The sequence below is a fragment of the Acytostelium subglobosum genome (genome assembly GCF_000787575.1).
Source record: "Acytostelium subglobosum LB1 DNA, scaffold: scaffold5, whole genome shotgun sequence".
Lineage (NCBI taxonomy): Eukaryota > Evosea > Eumycetozoa > Acytosteliales > Acytosteliaceae > Acytostelium > Acytostelium subglobosum.
In genome coordinates this window covers 993649-1011554 of record NW_012236527.1, presented here as the reverse complement: position 1 = coordinate 1011554, position 17906 = coordinate 993649, and the positions used below count along the sequence as shown (strand labels likewise).

The 17906-nt window shown below is 41.9% G+C and overlaps 6 protein-coding genes across 6 annotated transcripts; 3 read left to right on the top strand and 3 right to left on the bottom strand.

Annotated features, from left to right (window-relative positions):
- Positions 1-2745: 2745 nt before the first annotated feature.
- Positions 2746-4201, top strand: SAMD00019534_031720 (hypothetical protein; the record flags this gene model as incomplete). The annotated part of the gene is made up of 3 exons (XM_012901305.1): positions 2746-3639; positions 3713-3996; positions 4069-4201. Coding segments are annotated over 3 exons (1311 nt in total), but the record flags the coding sequence as incomplete, so codon positions are not given.
- Positions 4202-5756: 1555 nt separating this feature from the next.
- SAMD00019534_031710 (hypothetical protein) lies at positions 5757-6538 on the bottom strand (the record flags this gene model as incomplete). Its single annotated transcript, XM_012901304.1, has 2 exons — positions 5757-6362; positions 6437-6538. The coding sequence occupies 2 exons, from the start codon at positions 6536-6538 to the stop codon at positions 5757-5759; spliced, it is 708 nt and encodes a 235-aa protein (XP_012756758.1).
- A 1202-nt stretch (positions 6539-7740) lies between these two features.
- On the top strand, positions 7741-10516 carry SAMD00019534_031700 (hypothetical protein; the record flags this gene model as incomplete). The annotated part of the gene is made up of 5 exons (XM_012901303.1): positions 7741-8244; positions 8316-8445; positions 8529-9046; positions 9139-9572; positions 9652-10516. 5 exons carry the CDS (start codon positions 7741-7743, stop codon positions 10514-10516), a joined length of 2451 nt encoding a protein of 816 aa, XP_012756757.1.
- A 1404-nt stretch (positions 10517-11920) lies between these two features.
- SAMD00019534_031690 (hypothetical protein) lies at positions 11921-14609 on the top strand (the record flags this gene model as incomplete). Its single annotated transcript, XM_012901302.1, has 4 exons — positions 11921-12058; positions 12135-12688; positions 12755-13889; positions 13965-14609. The coding sequence occupies 4 exons, from the start codon at positions 11921-11923 to the stop codon at positions 14607-14609; spliced, it is 2472 nt and encodes an 823-aa protein (XP_012756756.1).
- Positions 14610-14892: 283 nt separating this feature from the next.
- On the bottom strand, positions 14893-16140 carry SAMD00019534_031680 (hypothetical protein; the record flags this gene model as incomplete). Its single annotated transcript, XM_012901301.1, has 2 exons — positions 14893-15881; positions 15954-16140. The coding sequence occupies 2 exons, from the start codon at positions 16138-16140 to the stop codon at positions 14893-14895; spliced, it is 1176 nt and encodes a 391-aa protein (XP_012756755.1).
- Positions 16141-16533: 393 nt separating this feature from the next.
- SAMD00019534_031670 (hypothetical protein) lies at positions 16534-17006 on the bottom strand (the record flags this gene model as incomplete). The annotated part of the gene is made up of 2 exons (XM_012901300.1): positions 16534-16647; positions 16716-17006. 2 exons carry the CDS (start codon positions 17004-17006, stop codon positions 16534-16536), a joined length of 405 nt encoding a protein of 134 aa, XP_012756754.1.
- Between the last annotated feature and the right edge of the window lie 900 nt (positions 17007-17906).

Below are 17906 nucleotides of genomic sequence, written 5' to 3'. Positions count from 1 at the left end.
ATTTAGACTTCTCTACTTTGAATGTTATATTATGGTGTGTCCGTGGGTGAAACCACATCAATGCATTGCAACAACTCTAAGTTTGAGATCTCAAAGCATAGCGAACCCCCCCCCCCCCCCCCCTTAGATGTGAACAACATGTTGTGATCTAGCATGTGAAGTGAACCCGAGTGTTACGAAGTGAGAGGTGATAGTGATAATGGGTTAGGCGGCCATTGGAACAACACGCTTTTGATCGTCATTTAAACCTATCTATTTATACCCAATTGAGTTAGTTGAGAGTCAAACACACACATATATATATATAAATACATTCATACATACATATAATAAATAATATTATTACATCAACAAACAACAACACGTGACAACTCCACGGCATATCTAACTCAAGTGAACTAGCAGCTTGGAACATATTTGAAGATGTAAGTTGTGTTGTGCACTTCCCACCCTATTTCACCTCCACCCTTCAGCGCCAAACATCCTCCATTGTTGTTTAACTTCATCATCATATCACTCATCCATCCAATCCATCCATCCATCCTTTTGATCATGTTTGTTGATGTAACATTGACATTTAAATACATTCATACCTTATATTTTCAATTGGTTACCATTATACATTTATACATATATATATAATCATATTTTTAAATACATAAACAATCAGTCCTATCCAGGTTGACAATATTTTTTTTAAATTGGATGACGGACTTTCTAGATTGCAAAGAACAGTCCTCCACCTCCTCCACTTCCTTGTCAACTTCAACAACATCCATACACCAACATTTACTCGACCAGGGTTTGGATATTACAAACAGTAGGTTCACAATACTTAATCTGTATCACAAAGCATCGATGTCGGAAATCCAGATCATCTATAAATTGTATATCGGACAGCCTTTCTGGATCTTCAATCATCCCCATTTATCGATTGAATATTCTTATTTTTTGGTGTGACTTCATCATGTGATGATATGGACACATAACACTTGTTTTATATTGATGGGATTAGGAATGATCGACCATCCAAAGTTACCATATTTAGTTCCAGCACATCAATTGGACATCACAACAACGACGACGCAATCTTCGACGGCAGCAATCAATCAATCAAATCAAAGATACACCGACGGATCTTAAGGATTGACAATCCATCAATCCAATCAATCAATCCATCTTTCCATTGGATTATTTACAAATTTGATCAACATTGCGCTTCCCAACAACAATTGCATCACTACATCCACTTTTAATCAACCAACCGTTACCACCCTTCCGATGATCATCATCATCCTTCCATTCGAGTCCAGAGACTATTGCCAACTTTCACACCTATAAATCGCTACATCTGATGCAACAGCCACCACTCTCTATCTCTCCACTCCCATCTTTGATTGTGTGTCTATGTGATAAAGTGTAAGTCAACCACTGATTGATGGACTCGTCCCCCCCAATCACTTGTCTGTCTCGTCTTCACTTGTCTTGTCTCGTTCACACACATATAAATATGTACAAACGCACCCCCACCCCACTTCAGCCCAGGGGTGAATGAATAACAAACATATACATACACACACATAAACACATAACACAACTGTTGAACAACAACCACCCGAGTGTCGACACACGGAGAGTTGTGGGGGTAATGAATGGGGTGAATGTGTGCCTATATGTAGTCACACCACTCACATGTCATCACACTTTACCTGTTGTTGCAACAACAACACAGCTTCATCCTCCTCTTGTTCCTCATCTCTCCTATTATTGAGAACAGATAACATTAGCGCTAATACTGTTGCTGTTGGCTGCTTCGCATCTTCTCACCATCTGCGCACTTTGCCTTGTTTGTCACTGTGTTGTTAACATAACATCACACCACTAGTATATCCAACAACACAACAACTATCACTCTTCTCTTCTCTTTTTATATTTATATATAAACATCATTATTATTTATAAATAATATTATATTATTATTGAACTCCAATACTTCAATTGCATAGCATTGCTGCACCCCACACTCAACACTTCTTTTCCCCCAGGCCAACAACAACCAACATAACCACGTGTGTGAAGCAAAGTGTTTGGTTTCGTTTGTTTGTGTGCGATCCTCCTTTGTGGTTATTCTACGCATTTGAAATTAATTGATCTTCGCATTCCACGTCTCATCTTCTCAACGTTCCTTTGAAACACAGACATACATATATTACAACAAATACTCTATTCATTGTTCATTTAGCTACCACCACCATTACAAATACAGATAATAATAATTATACTTATAATAATAATAATAATATTATCACAAGAAGAATAACGAATTTATTATGTTGTAAATACAACAAACAGATCATCAACCAATCACCAATCAATCAATCATCATTACTACAATTGTATATAGTTTTGTAAATAGTAATACACATCATCATTCACATACGCATTAGTTGCTGTCCGACAATATTATTACCAACAATCATCGCACACATATTAGAGATCAATACTCTATAATTCCGAACTTTATTATTTACACCTACTATTATTACAATTAAAATTACAACCACACCGAATTAAATAGTTTCGATCAGAAGTCAACATCATTATAAGTCAAAAACAGGAATAACAACATCAATAGCAGCGGCAACAACAGAAGTAACATCATCAACATTGACCACGACAACGACAACAACAAATAATTTAAATATAGTGAAGAAGGAGGAGAATAATAATAATTTTAATATTAGAATGGAGACCGCAAACTCCGAAATAATGATAGAGACGATGAACAATTTGATTCCAACTGGTCTAGTATCGACCGACCCATCGGACACAGTATCGGATACACAGATTACAAAGATATCCAGTCACCACAGGGACGATTTACATTGGAGCTCAGACGTACTCAGTATACTGTTCTCTCTTACCAACTGGTTGAGAGGCATCGAGGAGAAGCATTTCGACGAGGAGGAGTACAAAGAGAAGGAGAAGGAGCTGTGGAAGGAGTGGGAATGGGTTCTGTCGACGACCGAGGAGTTCATTCTCAAGCAGAACCAACTCGAGAGCGAAAAGGTACTGGGTGAACTGAATAATCTAAAGAAGACTGCCTCCAACCTCAAGATGAAGCCAACTTTTATCCGCCGCGCCAACGACATTTTGAAGCCACTCTCCGATGAGCAACTTGATGAGCTGAGGTCTCCTCTGGACTCCAACAAGAGGTCTGCCGTCATCTCTACAGTGATCAACACAATGGAATCACAATGGCTCAAATATATCAAGGATAGATTCTTCCACGATGAGATACTGGGTCTCAATGGATACGAGTCTGAGGAGTTGCCCGAGGATGGTTGGATAGATAGTAGCGCAGTGCATGATGAGGATTCCTTGTCATCATCACCATCATCGTCGACATCATCCTCTTCTTCATCATCCTCTTCCTCTTCTACATCTTCATTGCACGAGGCACTCAACTTTAGTGATCGTCCATCGGAAGACACCGAGATCAAGCATAGCCTGAGACTAGAGAATACATCATTCGACGACATCATCATTCTCAACAAGAACATCAACCGAATCACCTGGAGTCAATTCTATGAAACGTTCAAGGGTCAGAAATATTCAAAGGGCATTACATCGAGAATGGTATGTTTGTTTGATCGATCAATCAGTCCTACATCATATGATTACTAACTAATTATTGATCAAATACTTGTAGAAGGACATTGGTTTCCAAGCTTCACATGGAGTGGATGGTACATTGAACTCCAGAATACTGGGCGACATCACATGGAGCATTTGGAACACTTTGAACACGGCCTTGAAACAGATCAGAGACCTGACCGTTGAGGAGTCGAACGAGTTGGTGGACATTGTAAATTTACTGCAACCTGTATTATTAGAACTCTGGTTGAACACCAAGATCAACTCCAAAGTCGGTGCCAAGAACGAAGGAATAGTTGTCGAGAAATGGAAGAAGGATGAGATTAGTAGGAAGAAGAAGTAAGTCATAGCAACATCATTACAACTACAAATACTATCAATCCAGTAACTAACATTCAATCAATCATATAGGATACTTGAGCTTAAAAGAGCAGGCAAGTTAGACAGGTACACAGGTGAGAAGACTATTGTCATGGCTCACGAGAGGAGGGAGATATCCTCATTGCGAACAACACTGGAAAAGAAACTAAAGTTAAAGTCCAAGTGATTGAAGTGATTGATCGATCGACCGCCCTCCTTATACATATATATATATACATACCAACCCCTACCCTTTACACTTCCTCGCCAACCATCCTCCGCAGCCCTACCTACACATACATAATATATATATTTATATTACTCTCTATTTATTTATCCATCCCTACTGTATATATCCCTGTACCTGTACAAACAGTTAATAAACATTATCTATAAACATTGGAAAATACACCCATGACCAGATGGTGGTCGATTGATTGATTGAGTGTTATTTATTAATAGATTAATTTTTTAAGGTCGGCCTATTTGTTGATTGGTTTCCAATGTTGACCAAGCTTTATGGTTGGGAGATCTATTGATTGAATCAAACGGCAAACTCTTTCATCACGCTATCCACAATTCGGGTGCCACCAAAGGTAGGRAAAGGGTGGTTGACATGTTGGTGGCGATCGAGGTTGGACCTGGATTGGAGAGGTAGTTCCCTCGGTGTTGTTGTACGAGTTGGTTAGCTTGGAGGGAAAGGTGATCTGGAACATGGGTTGTTGTTCAAGATGGCGACAGAGGGCACACAAGCACATAGGATGGACTCCATTGTTCTAATTTGAGGTCAGGGCGGGGATGTAAGAAGGCCTGCTCTAAGTACATGGGTAGAAACACAGTGGGAATAGCAAATAATCTATGGGAGTATAACAGAACTAAGCTGTAAGTACTTTTATTAAAGGCACTTTGGCTTTATTAAGTTAAATTTGATCAGTATCCTCGCTGTGCCCACAAGGTGTCAATGTTGAATCTATCATATACATCATTGACTTTGGTAAAGATTAGTATTTATTTGTTAACAAGAGAATGACCATTGTTTCCCTACATTGTACTTACTCAAAATATTATATATATTATGATATAAATGTATATTTATGTTATGAATGGAAATTAGACTGAATGAATAAGTTGTATTTATAATGAATTTGGCAGTGCCAGTTCATCTAGATGCAACCTGATCTGATCTGGAAGTTATAATTTTAATTCCCAATGTCCATTGATAAATGACTAATTATTTGTTTATTAAATTAATTTTTAAACTGGTCAGGTTTATTCCTTGATCTACAACTTTATCATCTGGATGTAGGGTATTAGGATTGGAATAAATGATTGAATGAAGGAATTCAAATAATCAATCAATCAACAAGGATAACAAGAGAGATGTTCTTGGGGAAATACAACAACCATTGGGTTTATTATGGAGTAGAATTATACAAATGCATTCCGATTATTACAGTACAGGTTTGGTTGTTGGTTGGCATTGATGAGCCGCGGCGGAGGTTGTAGTAGAGGTTGGAATGATGGGGGAGCGGGGGAAGCTGGGGAGCGGAACGGCCACCATCTCGTAGTCGGACGATGACTTGGGAAAACATTGGAGAGTAGGTGTAGGAGGATGCGACGCAACAAGTGTTGAGCAAGAATGATTGAGTGGATGTGGATGGTTGGTTGGTTGGTTGGGTTGGGTACTATGGTATATAACTAAACTATCTCGATGCTCGACGCATAGGCCATGCTAAGGTTTACATGGTCTTGCAGAAGGAGATATTCTCGACCTTGGTCATCGTCTTGGTCTTGAAGTTGTTCAGCTTCTTGGAGGAGCTGGACATCATCGACTTGAACTTGCTCTTCTTGTGGCCATCGTCCTTGTTGCCGGCGGCCTTGGCGCCACGCTCGCGACGACGCATCTCGCGGACCAGCTCATAGAAGGACTCCTCGACGTTGTGACGGGTGCGGGCGGAAGCTTCCAGATGGAGCATGCCCAGACACTTGGCCAGGTCCTTGCCCTCCTCCAGAGTGACCTCACGCAGATGCTCCAGGTCGCACTTGTTTCCGACCAGCATAATTGGCACGGACTCCTTGTCGAGCACACGGGACACCTGCTCCTTGAACAGGGTGACCTGATCGAACGACGATCTGCTCGTTATGTTGTAGACAATGATGAAACCCTCGCATGAACGGATCCATTGGTCACGCATGGCGGTGAGCTCTTCTTGGCCAGCGGTATCCAAAATGTCCAGAATGCAAGCCTCCTCATCGATGACCACTTGCTTTCTATAGCTGTCCTCGATAGTTGGGTCGTAGTACTCTACAAAGTGGTTGGAGCACAGTTGAATAGTGAGGGAAGTCTAAAGAGTGATGTGTCGGTGTCAGATAACTAAGTTGGTGATGCTACTGTGCTGCGGGACCAAAGATGACTTACCTTTCCTACACCACCATCACCAAGAACACATATCTTAAGATTGTTGCTGTGAGCGCCGGCAGTCTTGGACTTGGCGGGAGATGAAGCAGCACCGTCAGACATTTATAGTTGTATTTGTAGTTGTATAATAATATTATTAATATAATATATTTAGATTGGGAGAGACAATATGATCACAAAGTAAGAGTGAGTGATTGATTGTCAGGTGGAGGGAGTGAGTGAGTGAGTGCGCTGAGCTGTTGATTGTAGTTATAATTGGGTGTTGTTAGATGCTGGCGTCTTAGTTCGTCGTCGTAGTGAAGTGATTGATTGATTGAATGATTGATTGATTAATTGATGATGATGAACGGAAAGATAGATTGACACCGGTTATAGCTGTTCAAAAAATCGAATGGTTGGTGTGGATTGGTGTAATGTTAACCTTTATCTGTAGGGTAGGTAGAGATAAAGTATATGTATGTGTATGTATATATATATTATTTACAAATAATAGCCCAAACTGTTGTGTTGTTGTTGTTTGAAACAATTGGGGTTGTGTTGTGTTTAGTAGTTGTTGATTGTTGATGAAGTGTGTGTGTGAGTTTGTTGGGAAGTGGAAGGAAAGGAAGGTAGGTAGGAAGTAAGGAAGGAAGATGGGGAAGGAATACAATGATGATGGGTAGTTTATATATATATCTATCTAGTTGTTGTTGAATGGATGTGATTTAAATCGATAATGGATGGGGAGTGTGGAGGTAGAGGATTGTTTGATTTGATTGATGATGGAGCGGAAGGGAGGAGAGAGCGGAACGCAAAAGTGTGTGTGTTTGTGTGTGTTGATGTGGTTGATGTGATTGATAATTATTATTTACAAAATCAAGTTGTTATTGTGTTGTTGTTGCAATGCTTGTTTTTTTTGATGATTGGTCCAACATGGAGACTTTTATAACCTCAAGTATGTTGCAAAACACACATTTTTTCGGAACTTGTCATTCAGATAAAGATATTCACTCTCTTTGAGTGGGCGAGGGAGTGCCCCTATGATACTTTGATCGCCATTTTTAGGCCACACAGGACTGTGAATTCGCCGGTCTAATTCGATAACGGGTACCTTTGCTTGCATGAGTCTTTGTTGTTGTGGGCTAGATTTAAATGAGAATATGTGTGTGAGGGAGAGAATGAAAGGGATGTGAGGGTTGGCAAAGTGTCAGAGAGATGGAAGATGGTCATTGTGAAGATCTTCAAACACACATCAACCATCTAGAAAGAAGACTGACTAATTGACATCCATCCTAGCTTGATTGGTCGCAATGAACCGGCAAGCAATGAGCAACGCACAACAACATAGGCAAACAACATCATCTACATCTACATCAACATCAACACAACCAACAACAGATAATGATGATGGTGATGATTACTTGACAGATGATGATAGTTCAGCATCAGACAATGATGTTGTAGGTCAATCAAACAACAACAACATTACACCACGTAGCAATAACAACAACAACAACATGATCATTGATGATACCCAAGAAGTAGAAGGCCAAGATAAAACAGATACAATGAAATTGCTTGGTGTAGTTAGTGCGCTGTTGGACCAGCCTACTCTGGATCGTTTATCATCACAAGTCAAGGATGAGGAGGCATTCTACAACAATCTTCATGACATGATTGTTGACGACGATGGCGTACTCCATCAATCATTCGACGATGTATATTGGGAGTTGGTACATTCCCTGATCGTAGCACTTGGTTCGTCCTCCAGTGATTGGAGCATGCTCACACCCAATCACATCAACCCTGTCTGCTCTGTAATACTAAAGGTATGTACATATGTCAGGGAGTGAATGAATGAGTGACCTGTGATCAATCACTGACATGTTACATTGCACAGATACTAGGTTGGATATCATTGAATGGCAGCGCAAGGGAGTTCCTGCTTGTGGTCGAGGAGCTACACTCATCATCATTCTTTGAAGTCTCCTTCTTCACCAAAATGACCTTGATCTCATTGATTGAGAATGGTAAGCCTACCCTTACCCTTGACCTTGCCCTACCTTACCGGCGCAAGTTTACTGATCCCATCCCTTCCCATCCCATGCTGTAGCGCTCACAAGGATATCGGTGGAGAAGAGATATAACTTTATGAAGTCATTGTTACCGTTGGTGCTGTCTGTTGTGCAGGACGAGTCAAAGAAGCAACAGACTGCCGCTGCGGCTGCCCAAGATGCACAGGCTTTGAAATCATTGGCAAGCTTATCAACTAGTAGTGATGCTGATGACGAAGATGGTGATGATGATGGCCAGGCCCAGACTCAGACCCCATCAGGTGTGAACATCGTTGGACAAGCCAATGAGGAGGAGCTTCAACAGAGGAACACACCAAACGATCTTAAATGGGAGTATCCACTCTCTTGTATTATAGCGTTCTTTGAGGGCTTCATTGCCGACCTGAAGATCCAGGAGCCCATCGAAGCACAGGCCAACAATGCCACGCCATCAGAGATTACCAAGCAGCAACATCTCATCCTCCAAACACTGATACAACTAGTCAGCACTGACATTGTACTCAATCCGCCCCAGCCACTCCTATTCAATGGACTGCCAATCTTTGTTACCATAAGTGTATGTTATCCGATCGAGAGTTTGACCTGGCGTGGCATGGCGTGGCGTGGACGGACTATTCTAACCTTCCCCCATCACTCACCTCAATACAGGACATGCTGGCACAACTTGGTGTATCATTCAGCTATCTGTTAAAGACGGATCAACGCTTCAGGGAGAAGAGAAGAGAGTTGGAGTTGGAGGACATGTATTTCGATCAGGGTTTGGATGAGGAGGACTTGATTGAGCCTGGCGAAGAGCAACAACCAAAGACTCAACAATCGAGTAGTAGGTCCAAGTCAACAGTTGCAACTTCAAGTGATGATGAGGATGAGGAGGATGACGATGAAGACTATGAAGATGATGAGGATGACTTGGACAACGTAGAGGAGATGATGTGGGATCTCGAACTACCTTACACAGGAATTGGATATATATTGTACAATCTATTGTTGCGACCGACGGAAAACTACCGACTCTCATCAATCCTATCGCCAGTCTCACTGCTCAAGGATAACCTACCCTATCTCATTGCATTGTTACAGAGGTAAGCACGTGGCGCCACAGTCCTCGCCCACTCACTCGTTCAATCACGACTGACGCACTCACTCTCTCACATGACTTAGCGAATCATATCGAGCTGGATTCAAAGCCATTCAAATCATATCATTCTTACATAAGCGTATCAAGCCATGTGGTATTGATATACCACAGGAGTACTTGTCATCTGGTGAGGGCGCCGAGCAGCATGGGGACGCTACATCACCACGCGAGAAGTGGCTGATAGACACACCTCCAACAATGGTCGAGGATTGTCATCACTTCTTGCAACTGTTCCAATCGATGGTGTCGTTCTTGGTCAAGTGCCCTGTGCAAAAGATCCGCTCGTTTGCATTCAATCAGCTGACACTGTCAATGGCCACGCTGTCGGCACAGACCCGCTTCAATCTGCTGGCCACACTCATACGCCATTGCGCATTCCCCTCGTTCACCGGCCTGCTGATTCACATCTTCAAGGAGCAGATCGATGCCTGCTGGCTCACGACCGACACGGACCTGCGCAACTACTTTGTCTCGCCCAAGATCCTCGAGATACTTTACATTCCAATGCAGGTTGGCGGCAACCTGCTGGAGCGCATGGACTCGATCATGAACGCGCTCAACCTCTACCGCTACCTATTGATCCGTGACAAGGACAGCAACTCTACCGGCGTCTGGGCCAAGTCCAAGATCGCTGGCGCCAAGGAGTCGTTCCTGTTGCCACTCAAGGCTGAGCTGGGCAAGATAAAGCAGGAGTTTGCGAGCAGTGCCAGTGGCGACCAGGCAGCCATCAAGAAGGCACTCAAGGGTGTGTCCAAACTTGGAGTGGACAGCATGGACAGCGCAGAGATTCAACGTGCCAGTCAGATTGTCTGTTGCCACATCGAACTTGCAACAGACGTAGTCGACAGGATATTCGAGCTTCAAGATAGTTTGAAAGTGGATGATTGATTGATTAAATATGGACGTGATCAATTCATTATATTATTGAAAGGAATCTTGATAACTTTACAAGTTTGGCACATGGTTGGAGAGATAGAAAGGGTATCAATTTCAAGAAATGTCCATTTTCTATCCTTAGCTAGATATAGACATATCAAGTAATGGTTGAATGAAGTTGGAGTGGTGGTGAGTGATTGAAGAATAGAAGGTGAAGGAGGCTACCCTAACTAAGTAAGTGAGTTCTAACAATAGCCTAGACTTGAACCATAAGATGTAGAGTTACTTCATACAACATGTTGCAATTGTTGTCTTCTTACATTTGGTCGAGCCATCTTCACCTTATACACCCCTTACCTCTACATCAATCATTGTGAATAACGACTTGTGGGCAGATTATCAAACGTATATCGACTATGTATGTACGTCTAACGAACGAGTGAGTCTGTTCAATCATAATACTTCACATACACATACATTCACACTCATGATTGATCCTCTGATCAGACATTGGAAATCGGCAGTGTGGTAAGGTGTATGATCAACACACTCCACAACACACCCACCCACACTCACACACACAATCACAATCATACACACTCGTACAAACAAACACAGACAATAGTGAATTGGAAGTGTAGATGGACACTGTTGACCAATGTACATAACAGCTATTTGTTGACAATGGCAACCTATGTATGTATATTAGACTGCTATTGCACCTACACAAGAGTAACCTCATACATTCTCTCAATTCATATTTAATCAACTCTAGGAGTCTCTATTGTAGTAGTACAAACTTCTAAATATCAATCAATCAAGTAAATAATAATAATAATAATCATAATAGTTCCAGTTTATTCCAATTTATTCCAAGTTATACCAGTTTATTCCAAAAACATACAAGAAATGTCATTTCCACATCAATCACTTCATCAAACCATCGTTAATAACCTCACAAGGTCACTCAATCAAACATATGTTGTCAATGATCAACAGATACAACAAAAATCAATCCACAACAATAGCTTATTATCAATCATTCCAAATATTATCCAAACCAAACGATCATCAACTTCATCATCATCAATCAAATCAAAGTTGTTTTCCAACAAAGTTATATCAGATGGAAATATAATTATTAAGAAACTTCTCGATTCCAGAGCATCATACATTAAAAACAACATCAACAACAATAACAACAATATAAATAATTCACCAAACTCAATATCTGTATTTGTAAACAATAATAACAACTCAACAAAGAATTTGACTACACTGGAGTTGGCAGACGATCAGGAGTATCAGGATGATGATCAGGAGGACCAGCAGCAAGTGATAGAGGTGGCAAGACAATGGCCATCAGCAGCCAAACATAGCAATATTATATTCAACAGACCATCAATCAATTACTCAATGGTGTTTGGTGAGGTTGAGGATCTTACCGACTTTATTATGTGGAAAGTGATGTCATTCACGGTCAAAGAGCGCGAGTTCAACGACTACCCTATTTTTCACTCTGGTGATTCATACATTATAATGAACTTTATCAAAGTATGTATCTCAACTCAACTAAAATCCAATCAATCAATCAATCAAATGTACTTATTCTAACATATTATTAATCCAGCAACAGAAACAACCTACTACAACTCATATTCATGTGTGGATTGGAAAGGATGCCACGATGGATAAGACTGGTACCGCTGCAATGATGGCTTTACAGTTGGCGTCACATATTGGTGGTCATCCTATACTTCATACAGAGTGCCAGGGTGAGGAGAGTATACTGATGAAGAGTTACTTTATCTCAGAGTTCAAGGAGATCAGGTATAAGTCCAGTCCATCCAAGTCCAACTTCAGAAAGACTTCTCCTGGCAGGGTAGCTTCATCGACATCACTTCTACAGATCTGTAATGTTGTGGGTCAAGGCGATCATTCACCAGTGATCAAGAGAGTGGAGTTGGCATCAAAGACGATCAAACAAGCTACTGGTGGTCGATCAAATGTATCATATGTGTTGGAGAATAATATGGCAATATATATCAAGCATGGTCCACAGGCCAGTATTCAGACGAGGAGGATTGCCAAGGAGGTGGCCAAAGAGTACCAATCATACTACGCAACAGGCAACACTCCAATAATCGAGGTCACCAGTTCAGAGCAAGACAAGGAGTTCTTCAAGTATGTCCATGATCATCAACCAATCAATCACTCTATCATTTCTAACTCAAATTCAAACTCATGTAGATTCATAGAGGATCATCGAAACAAGAGTGCTGGTGCTGACCCATCTTTTGATGAGGAGGACTCGATGGTCAATTTGTACAAGACAGTTGTGAGGGCCAATGGAAAGATGGACTTGGAGAGTGTCACTGAAGAGTATCCACTGTCGAGGTCAATGTTGGATACAAGGGAGGTGATCATACTGGACTGCACGACTGATATATTTGTCTGGCACACCAGTTCAACGTCATGGCGCAAGAGGGCTGTTGGAAAGGAGTGCGCCAACATGTTCTACAACGAGTATGAGAGACCTACCTGGGCAAGAATCACACATTGTCTGGCTGGACATGAGCATCCTCTGTTCAAGCTTCAATTTGCCAATTGGCGAGCCCAGAACTCTTCGGCTCCATCTCCAGTCCCATCATCAACTCTTCAATATGATTATCAAGCAATGATAGCTATGTGTGCCGGCCAGGATTCAGCCAACAAATCACCAACATACTCAAGCAGTGGCAAGTTCCAACAACAACAGAGCATGTTGAACCAGACTGATCTACTCAATGTGTTCGCATTCAAGACCTGGCCATCGATGACCTACACCCGATTGAAGCCAAGTGAACATGGTCAGTTCAGTGAGGAGGACTGTTACCTTGTAGTGGTCACAACACTCATCGGTGGAAGTGGAAGTGGTGTTAAGAAGAACCAGGCAACCAAGGGCTCTGTGTCTTTGTACTGGTGGCAGGGAACTCATTCTAGCCGCAATGGATACTCACACTTTGTTCATGGAATGTATCCACAGGTTCTGGATATGGTCAAGAAGGCTGGGTACCCCGTCCCAACTCTCAATCACATCCATCAGAGGAAGGAACCATCAGCATTCCTTCAACACTTTGGCAACATCATCGTGCTCAACAAGGGATCTGTTTTCAACAAGACCAGCAAGTCATCTGTGTTGGACAAGTACTACCAGGTGTTGGAATATGAGTACCCTGAGGACATTGCCTACATCCAAGAAGTTGATCATGCCACCATTCAAATCAACTCACATGGAGTCTATTGCAAGGTGTCCCAACTCAATCATGAGGTGTCATTCTTCCAAGGATACTACAACTTCTCATCCGAGAGTGGATTCTCCGTCTATGCCATGACTTTGGAACCTGTATGTACAATCACTCAATCATATTCAATAACATCCTGATCACTCATACCAACCCTCAATCAATTAATCAATCAGGATTACAAGATGACAGTTACCAAACAACAGAGGAACAATTCAACAGGGGAGAACAAGGAGACATTCTTTGGCACACTACCACGATCAACAAATGACATGTTCAATGTGTCTTATAACAGGAACAAGCTACTCAGACTCCATATTGAGGGCGCCAAATTCAAGTTGGACAAGGTGCCCAGGTATCATTGCACTGACCTCACCGATGGTACTTGCGCACTGTTGGAGTCACGCTCCAAGCTCTTCCTCTGGATTGGCGCTAATGTGTCTGAGTCATTGAGTGGACTAGCGACAAGGTTTGCCAAGGATTATCTGAGGATTGAGCATAAGTCATCGAGGAGTATGGAGCTGGAGATTGTTCGTCAACACAACGAGTCACTACACTTCAAGCTACAGTTTGCAGCATGGGACAGGAAGGATGAGATGGAGGACCCTCGTGAGATGACAGAGTATGCCAACAAGGTACAGAGCACCATCCAGTACCGATCGGAGAAGCAGCACGAGCTGGCCTTGGTCGACATGATTGCCTCTGCCGCCTCGTCCGCCTCTTCATGTATTACAGATGATGCCGACATGATGTCACCATTGCCAACGAGCAATGAAGATGGATCATGGCGTGCACCAACAGACATGCCAATCGCTGTTTGAATTGGTTGATTGATTGAATGAATGATTGAATAAATAATTGATGTATAACTAACTAATAATGAATGAGTTCAACTGTCATTGTTGGGTCCTTTATGCAGTTTCCTTTGTGTTGTCAGTCGGCGTAGCGTGGGGGGAGGAGGAGGGAGGTGGAGGAGATGGAGGAGGAGATAGGAGCTTGAAAGGAAAGGAATCGATGTAAGTGTGTCGCCATTGTGGATAGAAGGGCAGTCTGTCTAGGGATAGAATGAATGAATGAATAAGGTGATCCACTTTTGTGATCAACTTAGTTGTCAGTGATCTTCATGGATGGCAACATCTTTGCAATGAGATCATGATGTGTGTAGTCCTTGAAGGTGATGGACTCGGTCTCGAACCTCTTTGTCAGCTCGTTGAGCTTGGCGCGCAGATAGGTAATGTTTCCAGAGATAAAGTGAGTGTTCTGTGGTGGATAGATGCCGCTGGCGACGTCGTCCACGATCTTGGACAGTTCGTTGAACTGATTGACAAAGTCCTCGTAGAGCGCCAGTGTCTTTTGGTCCAGATCAGTGGCTGGGTCCTCCAGCTTGGCTGGGTCTGTTGGCTCTCTGTCGGTGATATACGTTGCGAAGCTGTCTGCCAGGTCGTAGCTGTCGTGTGACAGCTCTTGGATGGACTCGATGGCGCTCATCTCTTCGTCGGTGAGCATTCTGAATGAGTTGTTGTCGACGTTGTCCTCAATGAACACATCCTCCTCGTCATCTATTGCGTCGTCATCATCAACCTCGCCATTCAATTCCTCGTCCTCCTCGTCGTCGTCATCCTGTTCGGCCTGCGCACTTGGCTTGCCATTTGATGTCTGTGTCTGAGTGCCCTGCTGTTCTGCTGCCGCTGCTCTGTTCTTGTAGTTGTCGATGGCGTCCTTGATCTCGTCGACCTCGTCAAAGGCGTCGTACATCAAGTCGGTGAGCTCGCGCATTCTCTCAGCGATGGCTGTGGCATTCCTCAATGGTATGCTCTCAAAGGTCTCGCATGACTTCCAAGCAGTGCCGACTCTCTCCTTTGGCAGTATATTCTCCTCGTCGTCGCCTAGTCTCTTCTCATTCTCCATAAAGTCCGTCAGGATTGACAACAATGACTTGTACACGCGTCTAAAGTATATTTGGCTTGATCTAAACAATGAGCCACCCGAATGAGATGATAATCCCTGATAGATTGAGAACATATTATCCAAGCATTCCTCAATGTTTGAGAAGAACTGTGGCTTTGCTCTTGAGTCTTGAAGTAATAGAGTGACTATGATTGATTGATTGATTGAGTGAGTGATTGAGCGTGAACATGACATGTGAATGATTGTTGTTAACATACTCTTTGTAATCTCATGTGATAGTGTCTTTGCAGCCTTTACAACTTGAGGACGTGTTGGCATTTTGAAGGTGTCAGGATCGGTGACCTTGACATCCAATGTATCGATGGCAGTATTGAGTTTCTCTATGATTGTTACATAAGATGGTAACACAACATTGTTGTTTTCCTCTTCAATAGTAGTCGACATTGTTTATCTTTATATGTATATTATATGTCTATATGTGTATCTGGAACATGAATGAATGAATGATCTTTGGACCTACCAACTCAAAACACCTGAAGATACTTTGTTAAGTTGATAAAAACGTGTCAAAACCCCAAAGAATGTCCTTTTTTATTCTTTTCTTCCAAATCACGTGTATCAATCGTCTCAGCTTCTCAGATTCATGAATCGAATTGAATGGGTGAGATCATCAAATTGATTGTTTGTTGGAACAACAAGAGGTCTCATTCATGATCCAGATAAACAAGACATGAGAGCGCGACACAATAACGAACTCCATGTACCGGAACTCCATTCATCATCATCATAAATATATATCTATATTAAAGTTAATCCTATTACTATTAAGATCAAGGATTACTGTTGTTGTGTCTCTTCCATTTCCAACTTCTTTTGTTTGATCCATTCATTGGCCATCTCTCTATCTTGTATTGACAATGAGTACCATGTCTTTCCAGAGTGTTGCTCCCACTTTGGTGTCATGTATTAGTTAATAAATCAATCAAATCATCAAATTGGCCAATTTAGAGCAAACATACCATTCGTACTTCCTTGACAGAGAACTTCCTTGGCTCATAGTTGCACTTTGAGAACTTCTTGTTGTGTTGAGCTAGTAACGCCATCATATTGTCATCTACATCGAATACCAACTTCTTGGATGTTGTCCTAGTTTTCTTGTTTTCCTTCGTTGGTATCGCTGACTTTGGTGCCACCACTGTTGTCGTGGAACATGGTTGTGGAGCTGCCACTACCACCAGTTCACGTTTGAGCACCTTGATATTGTTGTTGCTGACCAATGTTGGTGGTGGTGCTGGTGATGGACCATCCATATTATTACTAATGTTGACATGTGTATTCTCCTTATTATTGTTGTTGTTGTTGTTGATTGATTTGACGTTGTTATTTATACATGTTCCTCGTCGACGAGTTGGGTAGGTTTGGCTAGACTGTGGCGGTGTAGTGACACCTGTGTTGTTTGACTTGCTCCTTGATGTTTGTACACTACTACTCAGTTGAACTCGAGATGGTAATAATGGTGGTGTATTGGATCGTATTGAACGTTGTTGTGTTGTTGAAGTTGTTGTTGATTTGTTGGATGTTGATGATGTTGTGAACATTAGAGAGAACTCTGATTCTAGGTCATTGTTTGTTGTAAAGTTGGGTGATGATGATGATGAAGTATTACTATCTGTGCTATCTCTTGGGTGTTGATCTTCATGCAATGGATGCTTGTGTTGGAACCAAAGGTCAAGTTGTCGTTCCAACTCTTCATCCTCAACAAAGGGTTCTGCTCTATATCGATTGATCTCTTCATTTCTAATCAATGGTGATTCTGTTATTGTTGTTGTTGTTGATGGTATCATAATATCATCACCTTCCAAAGTTGTTGAAGTAGTTGCTGTGAATGAACTGTTGTTGGGATCATGATGAGAGTGGACTGGTGTGAACTCATAGAAGAGAGGTGCATCAAAGTCATATAATATATCATTGTTGTTGTTGCTTGGTGGTGTGGACACCATCATATTGGTATGTTGATGATGTTGATGCTGTTGTGGCGGTGGAGTGTCCATTGTGTGATGCGTTGTTGTTGTTGTTGTTGTTGCCGCCACAACAGCATGCCTCGATAGCGGAGGTAGTTTCTTCCTGATTCCTGATGTTGTTGTTTGTTTCATGTCTTCTCCCTACTACTATTGTATAATATGTTAATATCTGTATTCAAACAATGAATG